Source organism: Mytilus galloprovincialis, chromosome 12, assembly GCF_965363235.1.
Source record: "Mytilus galloprovincialis chromosome 12, xbMytGall1.hap1.1, whole genome shotgun sequence".
Taxonomy (NCBI): Eukaryota; Metazoa; Mollusca; class Bivalvia; order Mytilida; family Mytilidae; genus Mytilus; species Mytilus galloprovincialis.
The window spans coordinates 63,334,079-63,360,785 of NC_134849.1; the positions used below are offsets into that span (position 1 = coordinate 63,334,079).

The 26,707-nt window shown below is 32.4% G+C and overlaps 1 protein-coding gene and 1 long non-coding RNA gene across 2 annotated transcripts in view; one reads left to right on the plus strand and one right to left on the minus strand.

The window, feature by feature from the left end:
* Positions 1-375: 375 nt before the first annotated feature.
* Positions 376-9,251, plus strand: LOC143055694 (uncharacterized). The gene is made up of 7 exons (XM_076228850.1): positions 376-819; positions 2,496-2,583; positions 3,700-3,807; positions 4,514-4,621; positions 5,848-5,958; positions 7,339-7,449; positions 9,025-9,251. The coding sequence occupies exons 1-7, from the start codon at positions 508-510 to the stop codon at positions 9,144-9,146; spliced, it is 960 nt and encodes a 319-aa protein (XP_076084965.1). The 5' UTR covers positions 376-507; the 3' UTR covers positions 9,147-9,251.
* A 2,837-nt stretch (positions 9,252-12,088) lies between these two features.
* The window catches only part of LOC143054521 (uncharacterized), a 32,309-nt gene continuing 17,690 nt past the window's right edge, over positions 12,089-26,707 (minus strand). Inside the window, exons 2-6 of the long non-coding RNA XR_012971711.1 lie at positions 24,850-24,923; positions 20,062-20,376; positions 19,598-19,634; positions 17,473-17,585; positions 12,089-14,156 (exon numbers count right to left, since the gene is read on the minus strand). This is a non-coding gene — a long non-coding RNA (uncharacterized LOC143054521). The remainder of the gene's footprint in view (positions 14,157-17,472; positions 17,586-19,597; positions 19,635-20,061; positions 20,377-24,849; positions 24,924-26,707) is intronic.

Here is a 26,707-nt window from a genome sequence, read left to right on the forward strand (position 1 = left end):
TAATCAAAAACAGGATCTGTTTTATTTGAATTTTCATATTTACATGTAACAGAAAAGGGAAGTTTGAACACTTTTACTTTATTATATAATCTATTTGAAGAACAGATTGACAGAAAAGTTGAGGTTGTTATATGATTTACATGCTCTTATCAAAAATGAAATTAAATATATAACATATGTAAATTGATTAACATCACTTAGGTCATCTAATCATTTATTAATTAAAATGTTTCTGGCAACATAAGCAGTTTTATGTTTGCCTGGACCTCAATTTTGACAAAACCAGCAAATCAGTAACTACTGCAATATTCACGTTTTTTGGTTATAAGGTAGTTTGAGGCATTTTAATTTGAAACAGCCGGAGGTGTAGTATCGCGGTCTTTAAAAGTTTATGTTTATAATTGTGAGACAATTTATCTGTACCAAATAAAAAAAAACTTTCATCAAAGACTTTTTTTTCAAATTTTAAGCGTGCATATTCAAAATTGCGAGTTAGACAGATTTGCAATGATGTCGAAACAAACTACATTTTGTTATATTTTATTCTTTAATTTTAATTTGGCTTTAATGGTGAAAATTACTAATGTTACTGGTGGTGTTTACCAAAAGAATCGAATTTCAAATACTCACGTGATAAAGGCCAGTGAAATGATTGGTCCGAAAGGTTGCGTCAAAGATTGTATGATGTATGCGGATTGTAACGCAGTGAATTTTCATAAGGACAGGTTTTATTGTGAACTATTAGATGATTCTTATTCTGACCATGAAGCAGAAAATAAATATGGAGTTTATTTCACAAATATCTCAGAATGGACAAAGGTAGGTTAGGAAAATTAGGAGATAACTGTATTGTATTTTAAGCGGAGATAGGTAAACGGATATTTGCGACAGTAAAATCAAGTTTAACGAAGGCCAAGCTTAAAATACAATACAGTTATCTTCATTCTAATGCCACATATTATAATAGATTTCATTTAATAAATATTTTGGCTTAAAATTGGCATGAATTAGGGGCGGATGCAGGAATTTTCGAAAGGGGGTGCTAACCCAGGGCAAACAGGGCAAAGGGGGGATGCAAAACATATGTCCCGATACAAATGCATTGATCGGCAAAAATAAAGGGGGGGGTGCGCACCCCCGGAACCCCCCCCCCCTGGATCCGCCACTGTGAATGAAAAAGTTCGCGAAACTGTTGCATCGTCTTTAGCATTTAAACAATGTGACGTCATATGTATACTCTGTATGTCAATCATGAATACTAAACCTATTTTTACTTTTCGTACGCTTCAGAATGGTTTCAATATAGACAAAAAGAAGAATTTGAAGCTCAAAATGAGAATGAATCTTGTTTATCTTTTGAGAAATTACATACCCCGAAAAATCGGAATTCAAAATAGTGGCTTTCTTAGTTACGGACTGGTAGAACTTGGAATCTAACCCCTCAAAATATTTGTCAACGTACAATAAAAATTATCGTTACAAACGAATTACATTAAAATGGATCATTGATTGATTTTTGGTTACTTACTGTCCAGTGGCAAATATTTCATGCATATTCGTACGAGAATAAATTCACAAAAAAATACAATATGTAGATATTGTAATGGAGGCATCCGGAATACTGATCGGAAAAATCTAGACTGCCACTGGAATGAGAGAGTATTCATTTGGATAGGGACAGAAATGTAGCCTTGCAACAAGTCACTAACGAACCCATTAAAATATTGTTGAAAGTGTTTTAAACGTGCAAAAACTACGGCAATCTCTTTACAAGAGGCATCGGAATTACTCCCTATTCTGACCGGACATGGCTTCAAATTTAAACACCCGCACAGCCAAATGCACGCACCATTTTTGCAAGGGGTTTACTGCTGGTCGAGGAAGACCAATGGTAACCTTCTAATACCCGTTCACCTTAGGAAACTAGGTAAATGGAATGACAACGGGAATAAAACATTATTTAGAGATCAAGAGAAGGTCTTCAAGTGTTCATATCATATGCTGAGCATTCATCCTGTTTTAACAAAATTAAAAATTGGTTGCCTTCAGTTTATGAATGTTAGAAGTCTATCAAAAAATGACGTAAACTCTTAAACAATTTTTGAAAATTGATAACCAACAAGGTTCGTCATCATGTCAGTCACATTTACATGTAGAAACCTTTCACTAGTTCCCTAATCGTCCATGCTAAAAATAACATCTTTAAAAAAAATCTTATCATGTTGATAAGATTTTCGGTTTTCAAATATGTTGACTCCAAGCACTATTGAAGGTAAAATATACAAAGCAGTAATTGCTACGGGTTGTTATTTTCGTCAATATTTTTATACATGTACTAAGGAACACAAGTTGCAGAAACTCGTAACTTCTTGACCAATGCTTAAAGTTTATTGGGTTTGTTTCAGTAGTCTTCCTGCATTCTAAAAAGTAAATGACTCTAAATTGAATGTTTTATTATCTTGTTATACTGTAACCAGATCATTTACATTCGACAGGATAATGATGCTTGCTGGCCGAAAACATGTCCAACTAAAACGAGATGTTTTGTTGCCTATAAAAACGAACGTCTTTGTTTACCTTTTGGTGAGTTTTGTTGCAAGTTTCGCTATGTACATGTTTTGATAAACTTGATTTTTTTTATACCTAGACATGCTGTTGTTGATAGTTCAACTTTCTCTTTATAACACTACTTTATAGTTTTACTTTCCTTTGGAAGGAGCAACACACTGTAACAAATAGTATATCAACTTTTCGTTCTAGGATAAAAAAAAATATGGCGAAACTTCATATTAAAAGTGGCACAGTTTTAGGTGTAAAGGGTGTTCCTATAGGAAATTACATAGTCTGTATTTACAGAAATGCAACTTATAATATGAAGAATTTATCTTTTTAGCTTTATACAATTGTAAATATCAGAAAAAAATATCAAATAGATATAGCAAATACATGTATATTGATATTTCATTTGTAGAAGTTGTTCTAAAAGTGAACAATAATAAAAAATTGAATGGTATAGGGGGAGGATTGAGATTTGAAAAAAAACATGTTTAACCCCGCCACAATTTTGCGCCTGTCCCAACTCAGGAGCCTCTTGCCTTTGTTAGTCTGGTATGATTTTTGATTTAAGTTTCTTGTGTATAATGCGGAATTTAGTATGCATATTTCTTTAGGGGCAAGCTGAAAGACGCCTCCGGTGCGGGAGTTTCTCGCTACACTGAAGACCCAGTGCCGGCCTTAGGCTGTTGTTTGCTCTATGATCGGGTTGTTGTCGCTTTGGCACATTCCCCATTTCCATTCTCAATTTTACTTCCCAAATTGATAATTTTACGATAACAAAAAATATATTCCTTAAAATAAATTTTTATGTTAAAATCATAAAATATTGTTAAGATCAATTGTTTTCTCTCAGTTTTAATTTGACGTCATTAGTATCACGTGCATTTATGACTTTTGTATTTTTTTAGGAAATCAATCGAATACCAGAACGATTCTCCTCATTGATTGTAATTAACATTCAATCAAAAGTACGGATTCTTAAGCAATATATATGTAATATAACTATTCTAACATTCACTGGAACTTTATGTGTATTTTTATACTCATTTTATTATAAATTTTCCATCCCCTTTCCTGATGAAATTTTTAACTTCAATACTTAATTTAATTTTATAAACTACAAAGCAAATATTTTATGTTTAGATACACCATGTGACAATAATCAGTGTCAAAATGGCGCTTCGTGTATTAACTCTGTTAGAGACTACAGCTGTCGATGTTTAGCTGGATACTATGGACAATACTGCGAACGTAAGTTATTTTGTATTCAATTAATAACACAATTAAAAAGAAAAAAAAGAATGGAAAAAAATATAATAAAGTGAAGGCTATTTCCAATACTTATTCAAGTCTATACTAGGTTGTCACTGTACCACGGCTTCAAGTTTTGAATTGTTCGTCTTTTTCTAATCAGTTCATTTTTTTTTTTAATATTCAATCGATTACATGATTGATTGGTATGCATCAATCTTAAACAGGCTAACGTTTATCACATTGTCTCATTTCTACATTAGAAAAAAAACATATACTAAGGCTTGGCTTGCCTGCTAGAATAACAGTAGCATTAATGGCCTTGTCTTGCTGTGTTGTGCTGATTACAAAACCGTTTATATAAAAACCTCTTTAGCGTTTTCAAGATTTCAGTCTGAATTTTTTATTGTATATATATTAACATTTAAACAGTGCATACTTTTATGATAGAAGTTTTAAAGTGTCATTCTGTGCGGAATACTTTTAAAATGGATTATATTGTGCCCGTGTAACATAAGCCTTATATGCTACATTGCTATTCTGAAATCCGCTTGGATATACTCCTCATTAGCAGGAGGAAGATACAGAAAAGAAGAAGAAGACTAAGTCAAGAATATGCACTCTGATTACGGATTTTCCATTTTGAATTTTCATTGGAGTTTTGTATTTTTGTTATTTACTTTTTGCTATTTCATTTTTATTACAGTGACTCCATGTTCATCAGGTCCTTGTAAAAATGCAGGCACCTGTAGTATATCTGGATCAACGTATACTTGTACTTGCAGGCATGGATATTATGGAACGCAATGCCAGTGTAAGCCAAATAATTTTTATATACTGCAGCTGTGCTATTTGAGCAGTCAAATTGCATTGACCATATATTCATATGTGATATACAGTCACTGACCGTATATCGGCTTGTTTATGACGTTGACAATGCGTTTCCGTAGAGTTTTATTCATGACGTCAATAAAACAATACAGGTTCGCGGAAATTTTACGTCTTTCGCTCAAAATTAAGAAACGATGGTTTTTACCCTAAGTACTTCCCTTAGAACAGTTATAAGAGTTGCAGTTTATAAAGAATAACCGTACATTGTCTCGAAATATAAATGATTTTTGTTCTCGGCTCGAAACATGTAGAAATGATCAGCACAGCCTCGCTTTCTACCTGTTTATAAGTCTTGTACAAATAACATTGATATTTCGAGACAATGCATAGTTATTCTATATAGACTGTTAAATGTTAATAAAACACAATGAATTAAGATATGGTTTGCAATACCAGCAGTCAGTTTCATGAATGTGTATTGTCGGGGTGTGGAGTGTGGGGTTAGGGGGGGGGGTGATGCCTGGTAGCCAAGTGATTTACGTAGTTCTACTTCTAAAATCACTTGTCAGTCAACACTGAGGTTGTGAGTTCGAACCCCTCTCGTGCAGGGAACTCGACTCCAACCTTAATTGACTAAGATTTAAAATTTTCCTAACAAAGTCAGTGGTTTTTACTCCTGTTTCCTCAACCAATGAAAACTGGTTGCCAAGTAAAAGCATTAACGTGGCGCCTAAAAGTGGCGTCACCAACAATCAATTAATAAATTAGCTGGTCAATTTTAGAAATCAATGGATTTATAAAATAAAGGCAACAACATTATGCCGCTGTTAAAAAGTCCTAAATCGATTGAGAGAAAACGGGTTACAAACTATAACCGAGGGAAACACATCAACGTTAAGAGATTTTAACTTTTTGGGGCGTTAGATATTTGAAAAATCCCGCGATGGTTTGGTGGATTCCAATATTTGTTTGACAATGTAACTTATTTGTATGATAATGATGGATTCTAATATATTTTGACAATGTAATTGTTTGATGTTACATTTAAACATATTTGAGATCAATTCTTCTACACTAGTTGAACGTTGTGAGTAAAAGAAAACATTTCTATTTTTGTTATAGTTATTTGAATGTTTGGTAATCAAAACTTTCGATTACGAATAATTTGATAGTTTTAATGAAGAAAAAATGTATAACCTTCTGTTTTAGTTGATGCATGTTCACCAAACCCGTGTCAAAATCTGGGCACATGTTTTCCTTCTGGTGGATCGAGCTACAACTGCGCGTGTTCATCTGGATGGTATGAATCAATATGTAATAGTAAGTATATTACAGTAATGTTTACTTAAGTGTATAATTGTCTCATTGGCAATTATTCCACGTCTCCTTATTTTTATAAACACTCGTGAAAAGTAAAATCACAAAAATAGTAAACTCCGAGGAAAATTCAAAAAGGAAAGTCCCTAATCAAATGGCAAAATCAAAAGTTTCAATACATCAAACGAATAGATAACAACTGTCATATTTCTGACTTGGTACAGGCATTTTCTTATGTAGAAAATTGTGAATTGAACCACGTTGTAAAGCTAGCTAAACTTCTCATTTGTTGTAAAAGAGTACGATTATTGTACCCTGCGTTCTGGACATGTTTCGAAGCCTATAATGTATATTGTAGTTCCATAGTTGTCCAGAACGTTACGGCACATGCTTTGGCACGTAACCTTATCATACATGTCAAACAATTGTGTAAACTTCATTTGATATAGATTCTGACATTATGCTAGCAGTTTTCCAAAACGAATAGAAAGAAAGTAATTTTTTATCATAACCAAAATAAAATCTTATTAACACTTGTGATTTTCATTTGGAAATGAATTCTAATTGGTTAACGATGATATTCCATGCAAAATTAGAATATTATCTATACTTTTTTTGTCCTTTGCATTTCCATTTCTTCGAATAAAATTGCAATAGTAACTTTAGTTTACACTAAAACACACCCGCAAAATTGCGGGTTGTGACTCAATTAAAGTACTGACGCAATATGTTTAGTAGAAATTGTATGGTCATTTGATAAGGCTAATAATAAGGTTCACAGTGTTCTCTGCTTTCAAAATCTTTCTGTTTGAACCCGTCCTGGTTTTATTACCAAAGCTATAATATTTTTTGGGGTCAATGATTGAATTAGATAGTGTTAATCCCTGTATAATGACGAGGTTCATAATGACCTTTGTATATTGCATTTAACAAATACACCTTTCGGTGGTGCGCCTGACTGACGCTGAACGTACATATTAGGTAACATGTAAAACTTACTATTGGTATTGTATCAAATTCGACCCGGAACTACATGTAGGTAACGTTTAGTAGTATTTATCATGTGGAAAACAAAAGGGCCAAGCATGGTGTAATTTTTAATCAAAGACAATCCTTGGTAAATTGGCCGTTTCAGAATCTAAAGGACTATGGGTTATTTCATTGTTCGTACCCCAAATGAAAATAACGTCACGGCATTGGTTGAATTTTCATTGCTTTGGACGTTTTCAACCAATTACGACGTTTTGGTGTACACTTCTGAAAATAGGACCCATAATTCATTAGATTCTGAAACAGCCAATTATAATGACAAGGAAATACGTTTCTTTTTCTATATTTAATATTTCATTGAAATGCATTTAATATTTTTTATTTTTATTTTAGTCAGTCCTTGCTTTCCAAACCCGTGTTACAATGGTGGTATATGTACTGCATATGGACCCTACTCGTACTACTGCACGTGCCATCCTAGTTATACAGGAACAACTTGCCTCGGTAATCTTTTTTTAACGAATTTTGCATGCAAATAAAGATATTATTGTCAATCAATATGCTTCAATGTCTAAATACTTTTGGTGTACAATATACATTCACATATCAGCGATAACGATTTGAACAATAAAATACGCCACATGGAAATTATAAAAAAAATATAAAGTTTAGCGAAAGATAACAAACACACATTTAAAGTTGTAAACAAACAGAGGACGCCATGGCTATACACGATTTACGACCAGCAAGATATACAACAGTGAAAAAAAAACACACCAAAAAAAAACTAAAAACCGCGCCAGACAAAGCATAGTAAAAAATAAAGGAGGAATAACAGCTGCTGAACGGTCAATAGGAAATAATATGACATAAACACGGTAGCCTTGTCATTCTGTTTTATATTTAATCTTTCATTGATTGGTGTTTTTTTTATCTTGGTTTGCTAAATGATTTGACATTATTGGTGTAGTAATATTTGAACTACAAGGGGTCTATATGGGGCGTATTTAAAAAAAATGTTTTGAAACGTTAACAAGATGAATATAATTTGAAAGCTTTTATATCCTAGCTCATTTTGTATTAGTTGTATGCTGCTTAGCGGTAATTCAAAGGCTCACATTTCAATCATACGTTTTTTTTACGGTTGCAGTCAAATTGACGAAAGCTAAAAATATCATGCATTTGTCGGCAAAATTTTCTTTGATTTGAAACAAATGATTTCAATTAAAGGGACATTGGTAGTCTTTATTCATGTTGACATACATCATATTTAAATTATTATAACATACAAAAACGTATATCCAACTTACAGCAAATCGAAAATATACAATTTACAAGACATAGGCTCGATACTATAAACCATCGTTTCATGTGTATTTTAGTCTAGATTCCAAATCAACATTTGAATTGCCCATCAAATTAAAGACCGCTGACGGTCATATAAGCAATATAAACATAAATATAGATAAAAAGATAGCGCACTTGTGCAATTAGATTTTCTAGGTCTTTTCAAATTCATGTTTTAAGTTAAAAATATACTAGAAGGATAATCATCGTTTGTGCCAGTATAAGAATGAGTTTTACTGGATCGAATCAGTCAATCAAAATATCTACCATTGTTTCACTTTCAATGTTGACATGCCTTTTCTTTTAATAACAAAAACGCATATTTCATGCATGATTCAGCTTAAGATAAGGGCAACATGAATACGGATTCAATGAGGATCAATTATTTTCTTGCAAGTGAATAATTAATCAACAATATTTACAACAGTTAACGATACTGGCTGCTTAAAGCGAATTCTTGTATCACTATTTCGCTTTCATAAGTATTGAACAAATAAAAATCATTTTTTTTTATACATATTTCGTAGCTAGTTCCCTTTTCAATACGCTTACCACATTCGATAAACAAGAATATTTTCGAAACAGAAAAACGCGTACTCTACTTGAATTACACTACATTGATTCTTAATAATTGCACGAAAATATGAAACACAAATGTATGTAAGTAGAAATGTAATCTATGATGTAAATTATGTAGTTTGTATTGGCCCATTGAATATTATCTTTTTTTAGAAAATAAAAACTCCTGTCATGGTCGGTGTGGAACTGTCAGTGGTTATTACAATTGTCAATGTGATGCCAACTGTTTAGCATATGGTAATTGTTGTGTTGACAAAGTGATATACTGTGGCTGATTGTAGATGTATCAAATGTATCGTATGAAGAGCTGTTTCTATGACTAGTGTAACTAATATAACGAGATATTTAATTGGTTGCTTCCTTGCTTTATTCATAGGACAATTATTTGTAAGATTTTTTGACCTGTCACAAACAAACATCACAACAACTATATAATTCAGCTATCCTTGTCAGGATATGTATATCATTCTCACAGCGACTTCTTACTTAAATAATAAAGTAGTTTACGTATTAAACTATTTGTTTATTCTGTTTATGCCATTTATCGGTAAGTTGTGCATTTTTCTTTGTTGAGTACTCGTTGATAATGTCAGTACTGGTCGTGATACAACACTTATTGGGTTAGTTCGCAATTTACATGTGCGAGGTGCTTTGGAACGATATCATATGATAATCATATGAAAATCATATGAAAATTATATGAATAACATGCCTGTGAATGACATACACTTTTCATTTATAGTTATATGAATGATGCTGAACTCGTTCATAGATTATGGTGTTGGCTGAGTGAAAACAGTGAAACTTGCGTTAAACAATAATTTATAGTACTTTTTTTAATCTTGTTTAAAATAAGCTCCGTACACCATAACTGGTAATACAATGAAATACAAAGCAAAGACTGACAATGATGTTCCTAGGTGTAATGAGCTAATGCCTTTAAATACTTTACTTTCGGGTATTTGGAGTAATCCTTAAAAAAATCATTAAACTGCTTCGGGAATTATAGAAGCTGTACCAGGTCAACTTAATTATTTTATAGACATAGCTCTAAGCGATTGAATATGTAGTGTATTAAAAAGTAAAATCACAAAAATACTGAACTTAGAGGAAAATCAATTCGGAAAGTCCATAATCACATGGCAAAATCAAATAACAAAACGCATCAAAAACGAATGGACAAGAACTGTCATATTCCTGACTTGGTACAGGCATTTTCAAATGTAGAAAATGGTGGATTAAACCTGGTTTTATAGCGCTAACCCTCTCACTTTAATGACAGTCTCATCAATTTCCGATATATTTACATTGATGCGTAAAATAAACAGACACAATAAATAAAATAGTCAAAATATGGGTACATCAGTCATCATCGTATAACAATTTTAAAAGGAACAATTTTACAGAACACAAAAACATCTACTATCTACTAACACTTTGATTTGAGTGTCTGATGTCAGAAAATTGTATACGTCACATAAATTTGTCGCTCAATGTGCATACAAACAATATTAAAATTTACATAGGAATGTTAGCATACAGGGTTAAAAAAACCAAAAGTATGTATGAATAAATTTCAGAAACAGACCGAGATTTAAACTAGATTTAAAGTTATATATTGAATTTATAAGAATCAAAAAATAGTTAATTCCACTACGCGATTGAATGATTTTGACGTTTGTGGTTTCAATGTATATTGTAATTCATAATAGAAATATATCATAATGACATATAATAGAACAATATCATACTGACGGGATCTTTTAAAGTACAGAGTCACGTTATAAGAACAACAGAAATACAAAAAATCGCATTTGCAAAACAAACCACCAAAAAATAAAAGCCAATACAAACACATTGACGAGATGTATAAGTACCGAGCCACGTGAAACGGATATCACATAAAACCATTCAACAGTAAAAGTAATATTAATAATAGAACACAGACAAATGAAAGAACTATAAAACACGTTGTTAAGATGATAAACAACATCAGTACGCAGAATCTATACATCAAGACCATCGTGTATTATTAAAGGTGTGAGTTCGTGTGCCGTTGACAGACAACAAAGTGTCAGCTTAAAAATGTAATTCTAGAACTGTTCACTTATAAGTCTGACATAAGTCCAAGCATTACGGTTATTCACGATCAACAAAACAATTGAATGATTTCAGCAAAAAAAATGAAAATAATTCTGAACCCTGTAAGAAAAAGTAAAATAATTTCATCAATTATATATGTTAGTAAAGTTATATGAAATATGCATGCACTAATGTCATACAGAGACTGATTCAAGACAAGATGTGTCAGTCTTTCATGCGTTGTATTTCAGATGATTAAAGAAAATGAACATAACGGGACGGGAAAAATTATAAATGTGCACACCATTCAATCAACCCAGTGGTTCATTTTGCTTAGTCTTTGATAACGAGTTTTGTGTTCTTTTGATTATCTGTTGGCCTTTATTTTGTAGCCATTGCGTTGTCTGTTTTTTCAAAATACGAGTTTGAATTTCCCTCTGGTATCTTTCTTCCCACGTTTGATCTGTCAATACAAAAACAAATCTGAATCCTGCAGTTTAAAACCATCATCATTAGAACAAGTTTTAGCGTTTGCGTCGCAAAACAATCACTCGTAATCGCAGTCCCTGAACAAGACGATTTTAAGGTTACATATCGGAACTTCTATCATTTCTGTACACAGGCATTCCTCAATTCATTAAACTTTACACATATAGTTTCCATCTGATTAATTGATTGCTTTCGATGGGTATTGCATTTTACTGTGTGTTTTTTTTATGCCATCCCTTTGTTTTAAATCCTGAGTTTGCCACTGAAATATTTATCAATCATAAATACCATTGACTGTAAAAGCAAATGTACCATGAAATGATATTATAAATAGTATGCGTCCCTTTTTTCTCGGTGCTTAAGACCGTAGTAAAAAGGAACCACTGGTCTTAATACTGCAAGATTACGGTAAAATGTTATCAGAACTTTATTGCCCTTTCATAAATTAAAGTTGCAAAACCAGAAAAGTAAGGTTTTAATGCCGATGATGCATTCTCTCTTAATAAACACGGGACCATTTGTTTAAGCACCCGAACGTTTCAATCTTTTTTTTCCGATCAACATGAAAAACAAAACTGCAATATAAAACACTGCATCTAAAATTTGCAGTTATCTCCAATAGAGAAAAGTATAAACAACAAAATGCTAATTTCAAACATTTTCAAACATTTACAATAAAATATAAGAGTTTACAAAACTTTGTTTCATAATTAACCGCATATAAAACTTTAATATTTAAACAGAAAACACAATGATTCAAGTCAGGAAATGAATAAAAACAAATAACCTGTTGTTATCAACGATTATAAAACCATTTGTTTTGCTGAGCTTGCATTTTCAAAATTTCAAAATGTTATCTCAGCAATCTTGAAAGTTGTAAACGGTATAAATTTTTACGTTTCTTCAAGCTTCCACCATTAACTTGATGGTGCATTATTTTTTTTCTCCAGTTTAACGCTTGGCAGCAAATAAATAAGTCATGTTCAGCCTTTTAGTACAATTAAAATTTGCGGGCACATCCATTCATTATAACTGAACACTGTTCATAAATTTCACTTGCAGACAAGTAAACCTAGGTTACCCTGTGCAATCTATTGTCAATCAGAGTTTCTTCTACTTATTTTATCGTTTAAAACTAACTTACTGTGTTGAGTTCAGATTTTGAAAACTGAACTTCTCAATGATGATAACATTATTATGTATTAAAAAAACATACCGATGAACATATTGATTGAATGAATGTTAGGAATAATCAAATATATTTAAATAATTGCTTTTTCAACTGAGGATGTTGCTTATAGCTTATAATGTGATCTATTTATTTTCATATATATAATTGTCACATATATTTTAGAATGGGAACGTCAACGAAGAAATGCATCTCGTTATCAATTATGATCAATTATATCACTTTATTGATCGACGAATTCAAGTTGTAAGTTTCTTTCGGATCTCAGCAGTCGAAAATTAAACCTGTGTCACGACACATAACTTTTGTTCTCTAGCTATAAATAATGCAATCATTTGTTAGTATGTGTAAGGACGGATCTTTATACAAAATTAAGTATCGTAAATGTTTTATGAAATACAAAACTGATGACTAACAGCCGACGATAACTTGTTTTCTTTAGGTATGTTCGTAATGCAAATTGACCAATCGCGCGGTGTCTCAGTATGACATGTGTATGATAAAAATGTGATGAATTAAAATATTGTGTTTATCAATATTAACAAAAAAAAATAATATTTAATACATAATTGATAAGTTCTGGTATTTAGATTTCTAATTGCTATATCGTTTAGTGGTATTGCTTTAAACACATTTATAATTTATAAATATCTAAAACGTTTGCATTAATGAAAAAACGGTAGATACTAATACGCGCCTATGTTTGTACAAAAAAAAAACGACATTATAAGTCACAACACTTCAAATATGAATTTCATCCCTTGAAAAAGGGCATTGTTAATTTTCTTTTTTTTTTAAATCTCTTCGCGAGATAGACATATATCTAAATACTGTTACTAAATTGTAGTTTGTACGATTCGATTATGCTTCAGTATTGAATCATATATATTTCAAATGAAAAACAATCGTCCTAGTTTGGATTAATGAGACAACATAGCTTGTTTAAAAAAACATATCACGATTTAAAAGCTTAAAAGGTTGTCATATGTATTTTGAGAAGCACTATGCGTATTTGGAATTGGAAAAAAATATGATGGGAAGTATTGAACAAACACTGTTTTATCTTTGTTGCAGTTGTTTGATTATGTTTAAGGAAAAAAAATAAGATTTGGTTCTTGTACGTAATGCAAGCTTAACTCAATGCTGTTTACATTTTACGTTTCACTCTTATAATCTAGGACACCATCGGCCGTAAAGACCATCCCATGTGTTCCATTATGTTGCAACTCTGTGTGATAGTACCATAGCGCTGGCAGCATACCTAGATAGTAATGCGTATATTTTACGTGAACATTACAATTTATGAACTCTTTTTCCAGTAGAGCTGTATACGTTTTGCCACTTTCAATTTCTGCATTTTGCATTATCTTAACTGTACGTTTTTGACAAAGTTGAAAGTTTTTGATTTTCACTAAACTTTTATCAGTTTGCTTTTGTTGTCGAGAAGATTTGAATGAAACTTCAATCTTTGAACAATAGTCATTATATATTGTACACTTTTTTCTGCCAACGCCTTCTTCCTTACCTGAAATCCATAAAAGAAAATATACATAGTTAACAAACATTGATGTAGTTGCTACTTTATTTTCGTGTTACCTTCTTGTAAACACGCATTTCTTTCCTTTTCGATGTTTTTGTTTTTATTTTAAGGTCCATTTAAAATTATTTTGATGCGTTAGTATGCGATAAAAAGTGATCTCCTAACTACCGTATTTAGTCAGTATGCGTAATCTTTATGTTATTGTCATTAAGATAAGATTTTGCGGCAAGACTTGCTGTTCTACGCCCAGCATACCAGAACGCGTACGTGACCTTAATACGCTTGTTCTGGAGATAATATTTGGCAGCAGAACTAATTATATATAATCAAACACGTTATTCGTGATTTCGTTATAATATAGACATTATTATTCGTTGGATACGTTGATTGTGTTCGTTTATACTAAACACGAATCTTAATTTTAAACAAAATATAAATTTCTATTTGCTTGTATGCAGTAGTGAAATCAATTATCAACATTACCTCTAATCCATAAATTTGAATTCGACGAAATTGACTGAATCCAGAGTATACATACATATGAGTCTCCGTTTTATTTTCAAAATTATGGATGATATCAGTCTCGTATATGATATAAAAAGTAGTATTCTTTGTTCTATGGTTTATTCTAACACTTATAAATGGTTACACGGGAACAGATAAAAAAAACGGGGTAAATAACAAAAAGATTAAGGAGTTGCTTTATAAAGTGAAAGTAAATCATCTTTGTAGCGGAAAATAAAGGATACTGTTAACTTCTGTTTTTAGCCTCATACGAATAAAAGAACAAATCGCGATGCAAGACACATCCTCAATCATGTCAATAGGTAACAAATATGTTAATGTCAGTTTCAGAAATGTTTTTGTATTACAAGTCAGAGATTTATATCTACTTAAGACAAGATACATGTTTCTAATTTTTTTTTAAACAAAGCAGGACAAACTCTTTCAATTTCTCTTGTAGTTTGGAATGGGGAATGCTTGTGTAAAATGTAGAAAATTTAAATGTTTTAATATTATTTCAAACTTAGGTTGTCTGTTCTTTAAATGATATTTTGAATATTTCAATATCCGCATCTAATATGTCTGATTCATGCTTTCCCTAGAATAGATGGTTTTGAAGCACGGCTTTGATCACGTTCATGTCGCCTTGGAATTTCTTTTTTGTCGACACGTCGACCTTTTCTCTTCCCATGACAGCATTCTTTTTTCATCAATGCTTAGAAGGGTAATAGATTCATACTGCTACCTTCAATCCCTCTTCCTGTCCGTCGGTCCGGCCGTTTCCAACACCCGTGTTGACACTCTTGAATCTGCATCTTTCACGGAATTCTAAACATGGCAAATTTATCACACTACGACATGTTTTTTTTTCACTTGGCATATAAACTTTCCGGATAAAAGTAAGGACAAAAAACAATGTTTAGTATTCTTACACATATAAACAAAGACGTTAATGGCAATAACATAAAATAACTCCACTGCGAACAAAGTTTGCCTTTTCGTATGTTCAGATATAAATGTAAATTCTCGCTCGTGGAATACGATTTTTCAAATAAGTTTGAACTAAATAGAGAAAGAGAGACAAACACAATTTAGTGGTAAACGGCAGATCACAATAAACACCTTTTTGAAATGTCAAGGTACATTATGTTTAAGTACGGGAAAAACCTAAAATTCTCTCATAAGATTCACCAGTCACGCTCAGATCAAAATAGTAATAAAACCAAACAAATACTATGTTGAAGAGCATTGAGGACCCAAAACTCGAAAAATATGTGCTTAAATACGAAGTACAAAGTTTTAGGAGGGAGCATATTAGGAAATTGAGGTCCATTTTCAAATTTGAAACCGAATGGTCCTTACAAACAACGGCATGCTGATGGGTCTTCCAAGTGCTCCAAGAAACCTCTTTCTAACTTATCAACATCTTCTTTATCAGCAATCAAAGCCGGACTTCAAAGTTATTGTGAAACTGCCTATTCTAAAGGTGGCGTGGATCAGATGTGGATACTAAAAAATTCCAAAGATCTTTTAGAGTACATACAATCTTACTCTCTTACATCTTGCAATAGTATTAAAACATTTGACTTTTCTACACTTTACACAAGTATTCCACTTTCTATACTTAAAGACAAATTGGAAGAGTTGGTATTGCTGTTTTCATAAAAAAAGAATTGCCAACGTAGATACAAGTATCTTGTCTTAGGGAGGAATACATCCTACTTTGTAAAGGATCACTCTGATTCATTTTTTTCTGAAACTGACATTGTCAAGATGCTTGATTTCTTGATTGACAACTTATACCAATGGAACTAATGAAATGTGATTTTCTAGGATAAAAGATCAGCGGAGATGGAACTGAGTGAGAGAAATGGAATATAACTGTGATTTCAATTCATCCAAATAGCAGAGAATAAGAAAGTGTAATCTTTAAAAGGACAGAAGTAATGCTTATGTAGGAAAGTCCCTATTTCAGTGAACAACATAAACTTCTTTTCTTATTAGGATACTGACGGAGGAGTTGGTAACTAAGTCACCTTCCCCGTCTTAAACAAGGGTCTTAGACCTTCATTAGTGTATGTAATTTGATCATGGCTCTTCGAAAGAGAGATTGCATTTCCAAAAGGTTGGTCGACCAAAGATGCTTGATGACGGAGTGGATGGACCCAAGTTTGGATTTAGAACTGCAGGCACGGAATAAGAATGACGGACCATGACAGTAAAGACATTACAGTAACTTATCGCACCAATGGTTACTTAAGCATTCATATATAGCTCTCTTGAACACTCTTTGATATCAAAGGACAGGGAGATGAAGGGCGTATTAATATATAAAATATTCGACAAATATAAAGTTAAAACATATTGTTGGGTCATTAATAACTTATTAAATTATTTCTACCGTATACAATTAAAATTGCTATAACATTCGCATACAGATATGAACCCTCGTCATGCTCATCGCATACAAAACATTGTGGCGGATGATTTGATTTGATTTGATTTGAGGTCATAATAGATATTCTAGGAACTGTAAACACAAAAATATATATAATTGACAAAAGAGTAGGGATCAGCTGACATATCATTACGTTCAAACGCACAATGAGAATTATGTCAGTTGTTATTAAGATATTTGTAAGCTACTTTTCTATCAAAACAAAATCGAAAGTTGAAATGTATTTTTATTAGTACTTTTGTATAATATATTGGACTGTTTGTTTCCGAGCCTTGTTTCAGCCATTATGTTTTGGTATACTATGTTTAAATTATCTAAATTAAATCAATAATTATTTACCTATTTTAGAAAGTTCTAACTCTTCAACACGTGCTTGTTTTCTACGGGTAATAACACAAACAACTGTTATCAGACCTATAATCAGGATCGAGCCGACAAGACCGATCGTAACACTGAAAAGATAATACGAGGTTTTTGATTTATATCACTGTATAAGTAAAACATATAAAAATAGTTAAATCATTTAGTATTGTTATGATTTACAACAGACTTTCTTAAACTCGTCCGTTTATAAATAAAATTGAGAATGGAAATGGGGAATGTGCCAAAGAGACAACAACCCGAGATGTATAGATTATTTAGAAAGTAAGGTTTCCAATCTCTAAGTCAATTTTGGCCTTAATAAAAAGACGATTATTTGTTGTCTGTTTTAGTCTTATAGCTCTTCAAGTGTTTCTGTTCCTATATATCATTGGCTTTCAAATATTGGTGTTAAGCGTTCCTGAAGCAGTTGATCCAGAAAAGCGCTTCGGACGCATGAAATTTAGAAAAAAGTGTTGCTTTTATTGTTAATGCAATTTAGTGTAAAATCGAGCATTGTAAACGAACGGAACTATTACAACTAAAAAACTTTGTACTTGTTTGGCTTTATATCTTTTTTTATCTAAGCGTCACTGATGAGTCTTATGTAGACGAAACTTGCGTCTGGCGTATTAAATTAAATCCTGATACCTTTGATAACTATAATCAGGCTTACAAAATTCACAAAATCACTAAATGTAATTGAAGAATATGGTTCTTTATCAGGACTTTTCTTAAATCGTACAAAAGGGCAGCTTTCGGTTTAGGTATGTTGAAAACACATTTAAAATACTTTTAAACATAATAACACTGGTTTCGTTAATGCAAGGAGAAATGTTTTCGTGAGGACTTAATAAATTCCAAAGTTTAAATTTGATTTTAGAAACTGAAAAAAACTAAAAAAAAACATCTTTGATTCAATACATGAAATAAATTAGATATGAATAAAGCTGAAGGAGTTTTGTACAGAATATATATTTGAAAAAAAGGGACGAAAAGTACCAGAGGACAGTCAAACTGATAGAACGAAAATAAAGTGACAACACCATGGCTAAAAAATATAAAGACAAACAGACAAATAATAGTACACAAGAAACAACACAGAAAACTAAAAAATGAGTAACACGAACCCCACCAAAAAACTAGGGGTGATCTTCGATGCTTCGGAAGAGTAAACATATCTTGCTCTAGAAATGGCACCCGTCGTGTTGCTCATGTTATTACCAAACCGGTAATTAGTCTAATTAGGTGTTTATATAAGGGGTGAAAAGGCAAGTGGAGTGTAGTTACGATATAAGGAACATATCAAATATAATCTGAGAAACGGTTATTCCACCACGGTCAACCAACTCATGATGGTGTCTGTAAGATTTACGAAGGGATGATCTCAACGTCATTATTTGGAACTCTTGGTTTAACATCTTCATTGTAAATATATGTGAAAATTAAAAACTCCACCGGGTGTCCTGATTGAGGCGAGCTACCTTAACTTGTTAAATTCTTAGTAAATAAAACGAAAGCTTTAAATTGGCAAAAAATATAAAACTATTCATTGTAATGCATTCTACAAAATATTAAGAGTAAGATATTTTTTATTCCACGTACTTGACGTATTCGGTCAAATGTATCTTATTAACGTATACTAGGGATGAGGATGACACCAACGGGATAAATTCAAATAAATAAGTTGAAGAACAAATTACAACACCAAGACAAAGAGACAAGCAGGTGTTGCAAAATTTAGACTTTGGAAATATTAATATTAACCACCACTGAAATTCGAAAATGATTGTACGTGTTTCAGAAAGGTATGCTTATCCTGTTCGACATATTTCATGTAATTTATGTCTAGTGCCAAAATATCAAACTGAAGATCATTTTTTTTATCATAAGTGTTTGCTCTTAAATTTTGTTATCGGTTAACATAAAAGAGGAGCGAAAGATAAAAATAATAGTACACAAGACACAACATAGAAAAAGACTAAGCTACACGAATCCCACCATGAATTGGGGTGAACTCAGGTGCTCCGGAAGGGTAAGCAGATCCTAATCCACATGTGGCACTTATGTTATTACAAATCCGCTAAATAGTCACAGTACTTACATTAATGTGATACTAAATTCGAATTTAGATTGGTCACCTGGAAAAAGAACAAACAAATATTTGTCTTATGAAAGTTAATTGTTATTATCTCTGTAATGGACTCTGACATATGACTAAAGATATAAAGATGTCACTTCGTCACATAGAACCTGTGAACTATTTTACATTTTTTCAATGTACACCTTCACACATATAAATAGAAAAAGGGTGATAAAAAAGAAATAAGCAAAACAGTACCACATTTTTCTAGTGATCGAAAACTTTGTATAAATTGTATAGACTTATCATTTTACAGAATTTGTGTAAACCACTTTTGAACTTTTGATAAAAAAAATTGACCCGTCATCTTATGAAATGTGTAAAATGTATATATTTCAACATTGTGGGTAAGTATGCAGAGGACAAATGGAGGATCTCTATCACTTTTAAGAAGAGAAAAAAAAAAACATTACAGTATTACCTACTTTTGAAAACATTATCTTTGTGTAATAAAATACTGTCTCCAGACAGTGATCCATAATCACAGGAGTAATTAACGTTCGTATCAGCTTGTGTAAGATGTTTTATGACAAGAGTAAAACCATCTGTTCGAACATATCCCGAATACTTCGGTGGAGCTGACACATTAGCAGTTTTGACGTCTTTAAAAATTTTGTGTTTTGTAGTATTCCATATATACCATCCTGCATCTTCCGAACAACAGTTAGACACTCTGCATAACAAGACTAAATGTTGTCCATAGTCAGACACTTTGTGTTCTACTTTCCATCTTAAAGCACCTACAAGTAGTAACGGACTGTATACAAAAAAATAACCCAAAAGTGGTCATACCTTCTAGAAAATAGAATATATAATAACATATAAAAAAATTATAACAAAATTGTTGCAATAATCGAATATCTCTTTTTTCCAGACCGAGGAAGTTTTTGCATACATTTAAAATATTATACAAAACTTTGACAACGTTGTTGATGATCTCTATAAACGATCTGCTTCTAAATACTAATGATGCATAATATAGATCTGTACCGTTTTATGTAGAGTATGGTTATTGAGAGCAAACAGATTAGAAGTAGATAAGTACAATGCAACAAGATCGAACCTAAGCTACGACTGCAATTATCATGGATCGATTCTCTGTCAAGTGAACACAAACGTGTGCACACATACTCTTATCCTTGAGCTGGTTAAAGATAGCAATTAACTAGACATGGATAAGGATATTCCTAACGTTTATTTTCTCAACGAGGAAAACAATGTTGTATGTTTGAAAATTTGTGTATGAAAATTTAATGCTAAATGCAAAATAGAATTTATCAAGTCACACAAACGATTTCATGCTTTGATCCATAAAAAAGCCATATGTACTTCAAATAAATGGTGGCCTCTTATTGACCTTTTATTTGCTATACAACTGCACAATCTATAATGTAGATACATACAATATATGTACATTGTCGGAAAATAAAATATAGAATTCATTTTTACTATTTACAGAAACAGTACGAAAAGCGAGACAGTCGGATAACAGGGCTCAAAATGCAAATTTAAATTCACAGTAAGATTCAACTTATCAAAGAAGAAAATTGAGAGTGGAAATAGGGAATGTGTCAAAGAGACAACAACCCGACCATAGAACAGACAACAGCAGAAGGTCACTAACAGGTCTTCAATGCAGCGAGAAATTCCCGCACCCGGAGGCGTCCTTCATCTGGCCCCTCAACAAATAAATATACTAGTTCAGTGACAATGAACGCCACACTTAACCCCAAATTGTACATAAGAAACCGAAATTAAAAATGAAACAAAACTCAAAAAGACCAGTTGCTCCTGACTTGGGACAGGCACAAAAATGCGGTGGGGTTAAACATGTTTATCATATATTCTGATTTTGTTTAAAACAAAAAAAGTTTAGTTTTTGACCATCTTCGAAACTTGACTCATATCGATACATCTCATGTTTGGATTCATCATTTTGAAGAAACTACAAAATTAAAGTTTTGTTAAAATCAAAGTAATTTTAATTTTGGATCTATTGAACCTTTGGCAGATGTTCAATTTATTTGATCAAAGACCTCAGATTACACGATCCTAGTTCTCCATCACGTATGGTTTACCAGTGACAAAAAAACAATATTTCACTTGTTTCAAATATAGAAGGGGAAATACCAATCATATGTAATCCCTATAACGCTTCAGTCAAAAGAAAACAAAAAATCCAAAGGATAAAACGAGCATTTCGGAAAAATAAATTTGTCATTTTCTTGTACGGTTGCGAAATATTAAAAATAGCAAGAAAACAGTGTTAAGGAAAGATAACTCTTACCAGCAAAAAGTATTCGGTTGAGCGGTGTCAGTTGCAAAGCGAACAAACTGTTTGAATTCGTATACAAAATATATATGCGACACCTTTCGAAACAACTTAACAGTGAGAAAGAAATTCGGCGAAAAAAAAAATTTATCAGAACAATAGCAAAGAGGGACGAAAGATACCAAAGGAATAGTCAAACTCATAAATCGAAAATAAACTGAAAACGCCATTGCTAAATATGAAAAAGACAAACAGACAAACAATAGTACACATGACACAACATATAAAACTAAAGAATAAACAATACGAACCCCACCAAAAACTAGGGGTGATCTCAGGTGCTCCGGAAGGGTAAGCAAATCGCTCCACATGTGGCACCCGTCGTGTTGCTTATGCGATAACAAATCCGGTAAATAGTCCAATTCGGTAGGTCACATTCATGAAAGGGAAGGGAATTGTAACTACGACGTAAGGAACATATCCGATATCATTTGCGAAACGGTTATTCCATAACGGTCAACCAACTCGTGATGGCGTATGAAAATTTACGAAGGGATGATTTCAACTTCACTATTTGGAAATCTTGGTTTAAAAGCTTCCTTGTGACCAGCAACCCTCTATCAAGAAAATCATGATAGGAAATGCAAGCACGGGAATAACGTATCAATTGGGAGATATACACATGGAAAAAAGTATTGCAGCACCTTGATTTTTTAAAACTTGAAAAATCAGCCTCTTATTTTGGATTGAATGTGATAAAATATTTGTAAAATAATATTGAAACGTAGTTAATGATAACATTGGCATTAAAACGAACAAAAAAATGTATGAAAAAAAAAAGTTTTATCTTACCCAAATTTTTATAACAAAATGAAGTGTTTTTTGTACAAAAAAATGCATTTTACAACTTTTACTGTATTCGAACTTTACAATTTCAGACATTTCAAAATTAATCTTTAGATAATTGTTCACATGATGGTTGATCGTTTACGCCAAAGAATTAGTACTTTGTGCGCAGCGTCCATTTAAACGGAAAACCGCATCTTAACGTCTTCTGATTCCTGCCATAGGTCGACTAATTTGTTGCTAAGGTAGCAGCAACCATTCCTTACGAAGGGTATTGTTTATTTCATGACGTGTTTGCACTTTACGCCCAATAGTGTCCCATATTATGCTTGATATGGTTCAGATCCGTGCTACGATCGGGCCACGGAGGATAAACCAATTTAATTGGGACAATGGATCTTCCTCCACGATGCTAATTTCCAACTTTGGCGAGCTCTGCACTATATTGGATACGGGCAACTGTGTCTCTGTTCGTAGGCAAAGGTCCTTAAAATGGTCTTATCGCACGATAACCAGTAGCAATGAGTCGATCTCGAACAGTTCTTGTTTGAAAGCTCATGTATGGTCATCACTCTCTTTTTAGGATTGTATTGTTTGCAATGGGTTTCCTTCTGACAAACCTTCATTATGCTTCCTTTTCCCTAGCAGATGTTATAGGGGGTCTTCTTGATCTCGGAAGGTCTTTAACATTGTTTGTTGCCTAATTTTTATTCTCAAAACGACTTATAGTGGAATAGTGATGACCAACAATACGTGCAATTGTCACAGCGACATACCTGCTTCTCTCATGCTGATTATTTGCCATCTTGCTGCAGTTATGAGTTGTGGATGACCAATTACAAGGTGTCAATCACATAACTTTAAACACTTGATTATTTAAAGTGTTGAAAACAATGAAGATAAGAACATCTGTTTTATTGTTTACGTGTACAGTAGCTGCATGTGCAAATAAGAACTTATCGAGTCAATATTTATTGATTAAACTCAGTTGATATTTAAATAATGTTTAACAAGTTCTATTTCAACAAATTATATCACAAAAAAGTTTTTTTTTAATTTGAATTTCAATTTGGTGTTGCAATATTTTTTTCCATGTGTATATATACCCCGTATGCAGGTGCTGCTTGAATGTTGCTACTTAGAAATGGAAAAATCACAATTGGAAAGCTAAAATCATCTCTTTTTTCGTAAAGTTTTGTTTTCAACCGACCCTCATTGTCAATTTCTAGATGTAAGTCAAGACATGAGGCCGACTTAACTGTATCTGTAGTATCCTTTATTTTTAGTTCGATAGGATAGATGCGTTCCACATGGTCACCAAATTTTGAATTATTTATTGAAAGAACATCATCTTTATAGCGGAAAGTAGAGTTAAAGGATATCGCGAACTTCTTATCTTTCTTCCTAAGAAGTTCCTGCATGAAGTCAGCCTTATAATGATAAAGAAACAAGTCGGCAAGTAGATGGGCACAATTCGTTCCTATTAGAATACCGCCAGTCTGTTGAAAGACACGTCTTCCGAAACGTAACAAATATGTTGTCAATCAAGAAATTAAGCAGCTTGATAATATCCGTTTCAGGGATTTTTATGTTTGAATCAGAGTGATCCTTTACAAAGTAGGATGTATTCCTCCCGAAGACACAATGTTTGTATCTACGTTGGTCATTCTTTTTTGTCTACGGAAAAGTGGAAAGACCTCATAATCAACACAAAAGCAACAGGCTTTCCACGGAAAAGTGAGAAGAACTAATAATCGGAAAAACATCACGGACAAGTAGAAAGACCTTATAATCAAATTAAAATCTAAGGGGATTTCCAAGAGAAACTAGAAAGACCTTAAACAATAGTTTCAATACTTCAAATACAGAAATAATTTCGTTCATGTATTAAACATGTTAAACTTGTAATTTTTGAAGAATGGACAAAGCTGCGATACTAGTTATTGCAATTTCAGAAAAATCAGGATACATCTGTAAATGTTAGATATCTAACTGTGATTTAATATTAACCCGCTACTCACCTTTCGCATTTTCAAATACAAACCTCGAAATAATTTCTGATTTGACAGTATTAGAAGAAAAAAAATGCACTTACCTGCCAATTGCAATAAAAACATCAGCAAGGGAAAACAAAAGGAAAACACAGATGGATTCATTTCTGATGTAGACCTACAATAAACAAACACAAACAAGTTAGTTAGTTGCAAGGATATCATTATAGTATTTTTCTACGATATAAATATCTATATGCATATACTAGTTCCGCGAAATATACTCCACACTTAACTCTGAATAATATAAATGAAAGGTTCATAATTTGGGAAAGGCACAAAATGAGAGGTAGGATGAATATTTCCATGTCTTTCCATATTTTGGAATTTAAAAGGCCAGTCGTACATAGCTACACAGAAAACGGTCGGAACAATATGACCAGTAATGCCCTAAAAGAATAGCAACATCAATCTAATACATGTATAAAGTTAATATAATCCGGGCAGCTGGAACCACAATTCCTCAATAATTTCTAATTCTACCAACAGAGACTCGTCGGTCATAAAATGACAGGACTCGATAGTATTTAATATTCAGTACGAAATGAACAACATACAGACAGCAAAAAGGTAGGATTTCTGTGCCTTTTTATGTTGTTTATGTGAATTGTAGCATATGAATATGCATATAACTATTTATAAATATTTAAGATTGTGGGATGTAATACATTTCGTTCAATCGTTCTAGATGAACAGAGAAATAAATAGAATAAAAAAGCACTGAAATTGATGAATATAGTTAATTTTACCTCAAACTTATTTCATTTACGGGAACAATGTACGGAAAGAAAGATGTATGCACAAAAATTAGTTTTTTCTCCTCTCAGATTTACAACTAGATATATAGTGATATAATTCATTAGCCGTATATAGAGTCTTCTGATTTGAGGTCATCTCTTTATAACCCTGATATTTTTGGTCTTTTGCATGTTCCGTATACAGGTATAGAAACAGTTTGCTTTTATTATTTTTCCTATTATTATTTTGTTTCCGCCTTATTTTTTTCTAACGCTGTATTGGTGCTTCAAAAGCTGTCGCTTCTTTTTATTAACATAATATAGTAGACACCTACGGTTTTTTGGCAAGAGATCTAGAATGATGACCTTGAAATTGAGGTCACGGTCATAGGTATGTTGACGTAGATTTTGAACTTTACTTTAAATTCATACTTATACATAAAAAAAACACATGGGACCTATTCATAAGGTTGTATAAGCCGTATGACCTTGGGTAGCTGTTTTTTACTTACTAAATGAAAAAATAACTCAATCATATATATTTTTCGAATCAGTGTCTAGTAGTCACTTCATAATGGAATCCCCATTTTTTAAACCGGGAGTGACAAATTATTACCCTTAATTCTTACAAAAGTTATAGAATCCATATATTGTATTCAGCGTACTATAAGAATGATTCTTCGTCGTCAGACCAGACGAGTTTTCTCGATAAAAAATGTACATTTGTAAATAACAAAACAGTTGTTCAAATGAAAACAACTCAGCAGTGGTCTCTAATAATTCCAAGAAACAATACAACGGCCCAATGGCTAGTTCACTGATAGGATATCAACTTTTTTAAATTTATCAACCATATTCCAAACCACCTTTAGCTCAGTAACACACCCACCTAATAAACAGGGAATAAAACTCACACTGAAAGAAATGTGTCAAAGGATAGCCAACATAGAAACAAAATTAACAAAACTTGACAAAATAGAGTCCAGCTTGAAGAAATGAAAACAAAATTTGGATAACAAAATTATAGACTGTAAAAATCGCATTAGCACATTAGAACAAAGTGCACAATTTCTGTCAAACGCACACGCACGACGATCTGAAAGGTTTGAGATTAAAAGTCGACACTATTAAATGGGATACATGGGAAAGGGGGAGGGGTGCGACG

Coding starts and splice junctions, on each gene's coding strand:
- LOC143055694 (XM_076228850.1), top strand. CDS start 508: ATGATGTCGAAACAAACTACATTTTGTTATATTTTATTCTTTAATTTT. Junction 3,808..4,513: donor CTATGGACAATACTGCGAAC/GTAAGTTATTTT, acceptor TTTTTATTACAG/TGACTCCATGTTCATCAGGT. Junction 5,959..7,338: donor GTATGAATCAATATGTAATA/GTAAGTATATTA, acceptor TTTTTATTTTAG/TCAGTCCTTGCTTTCCAAAC.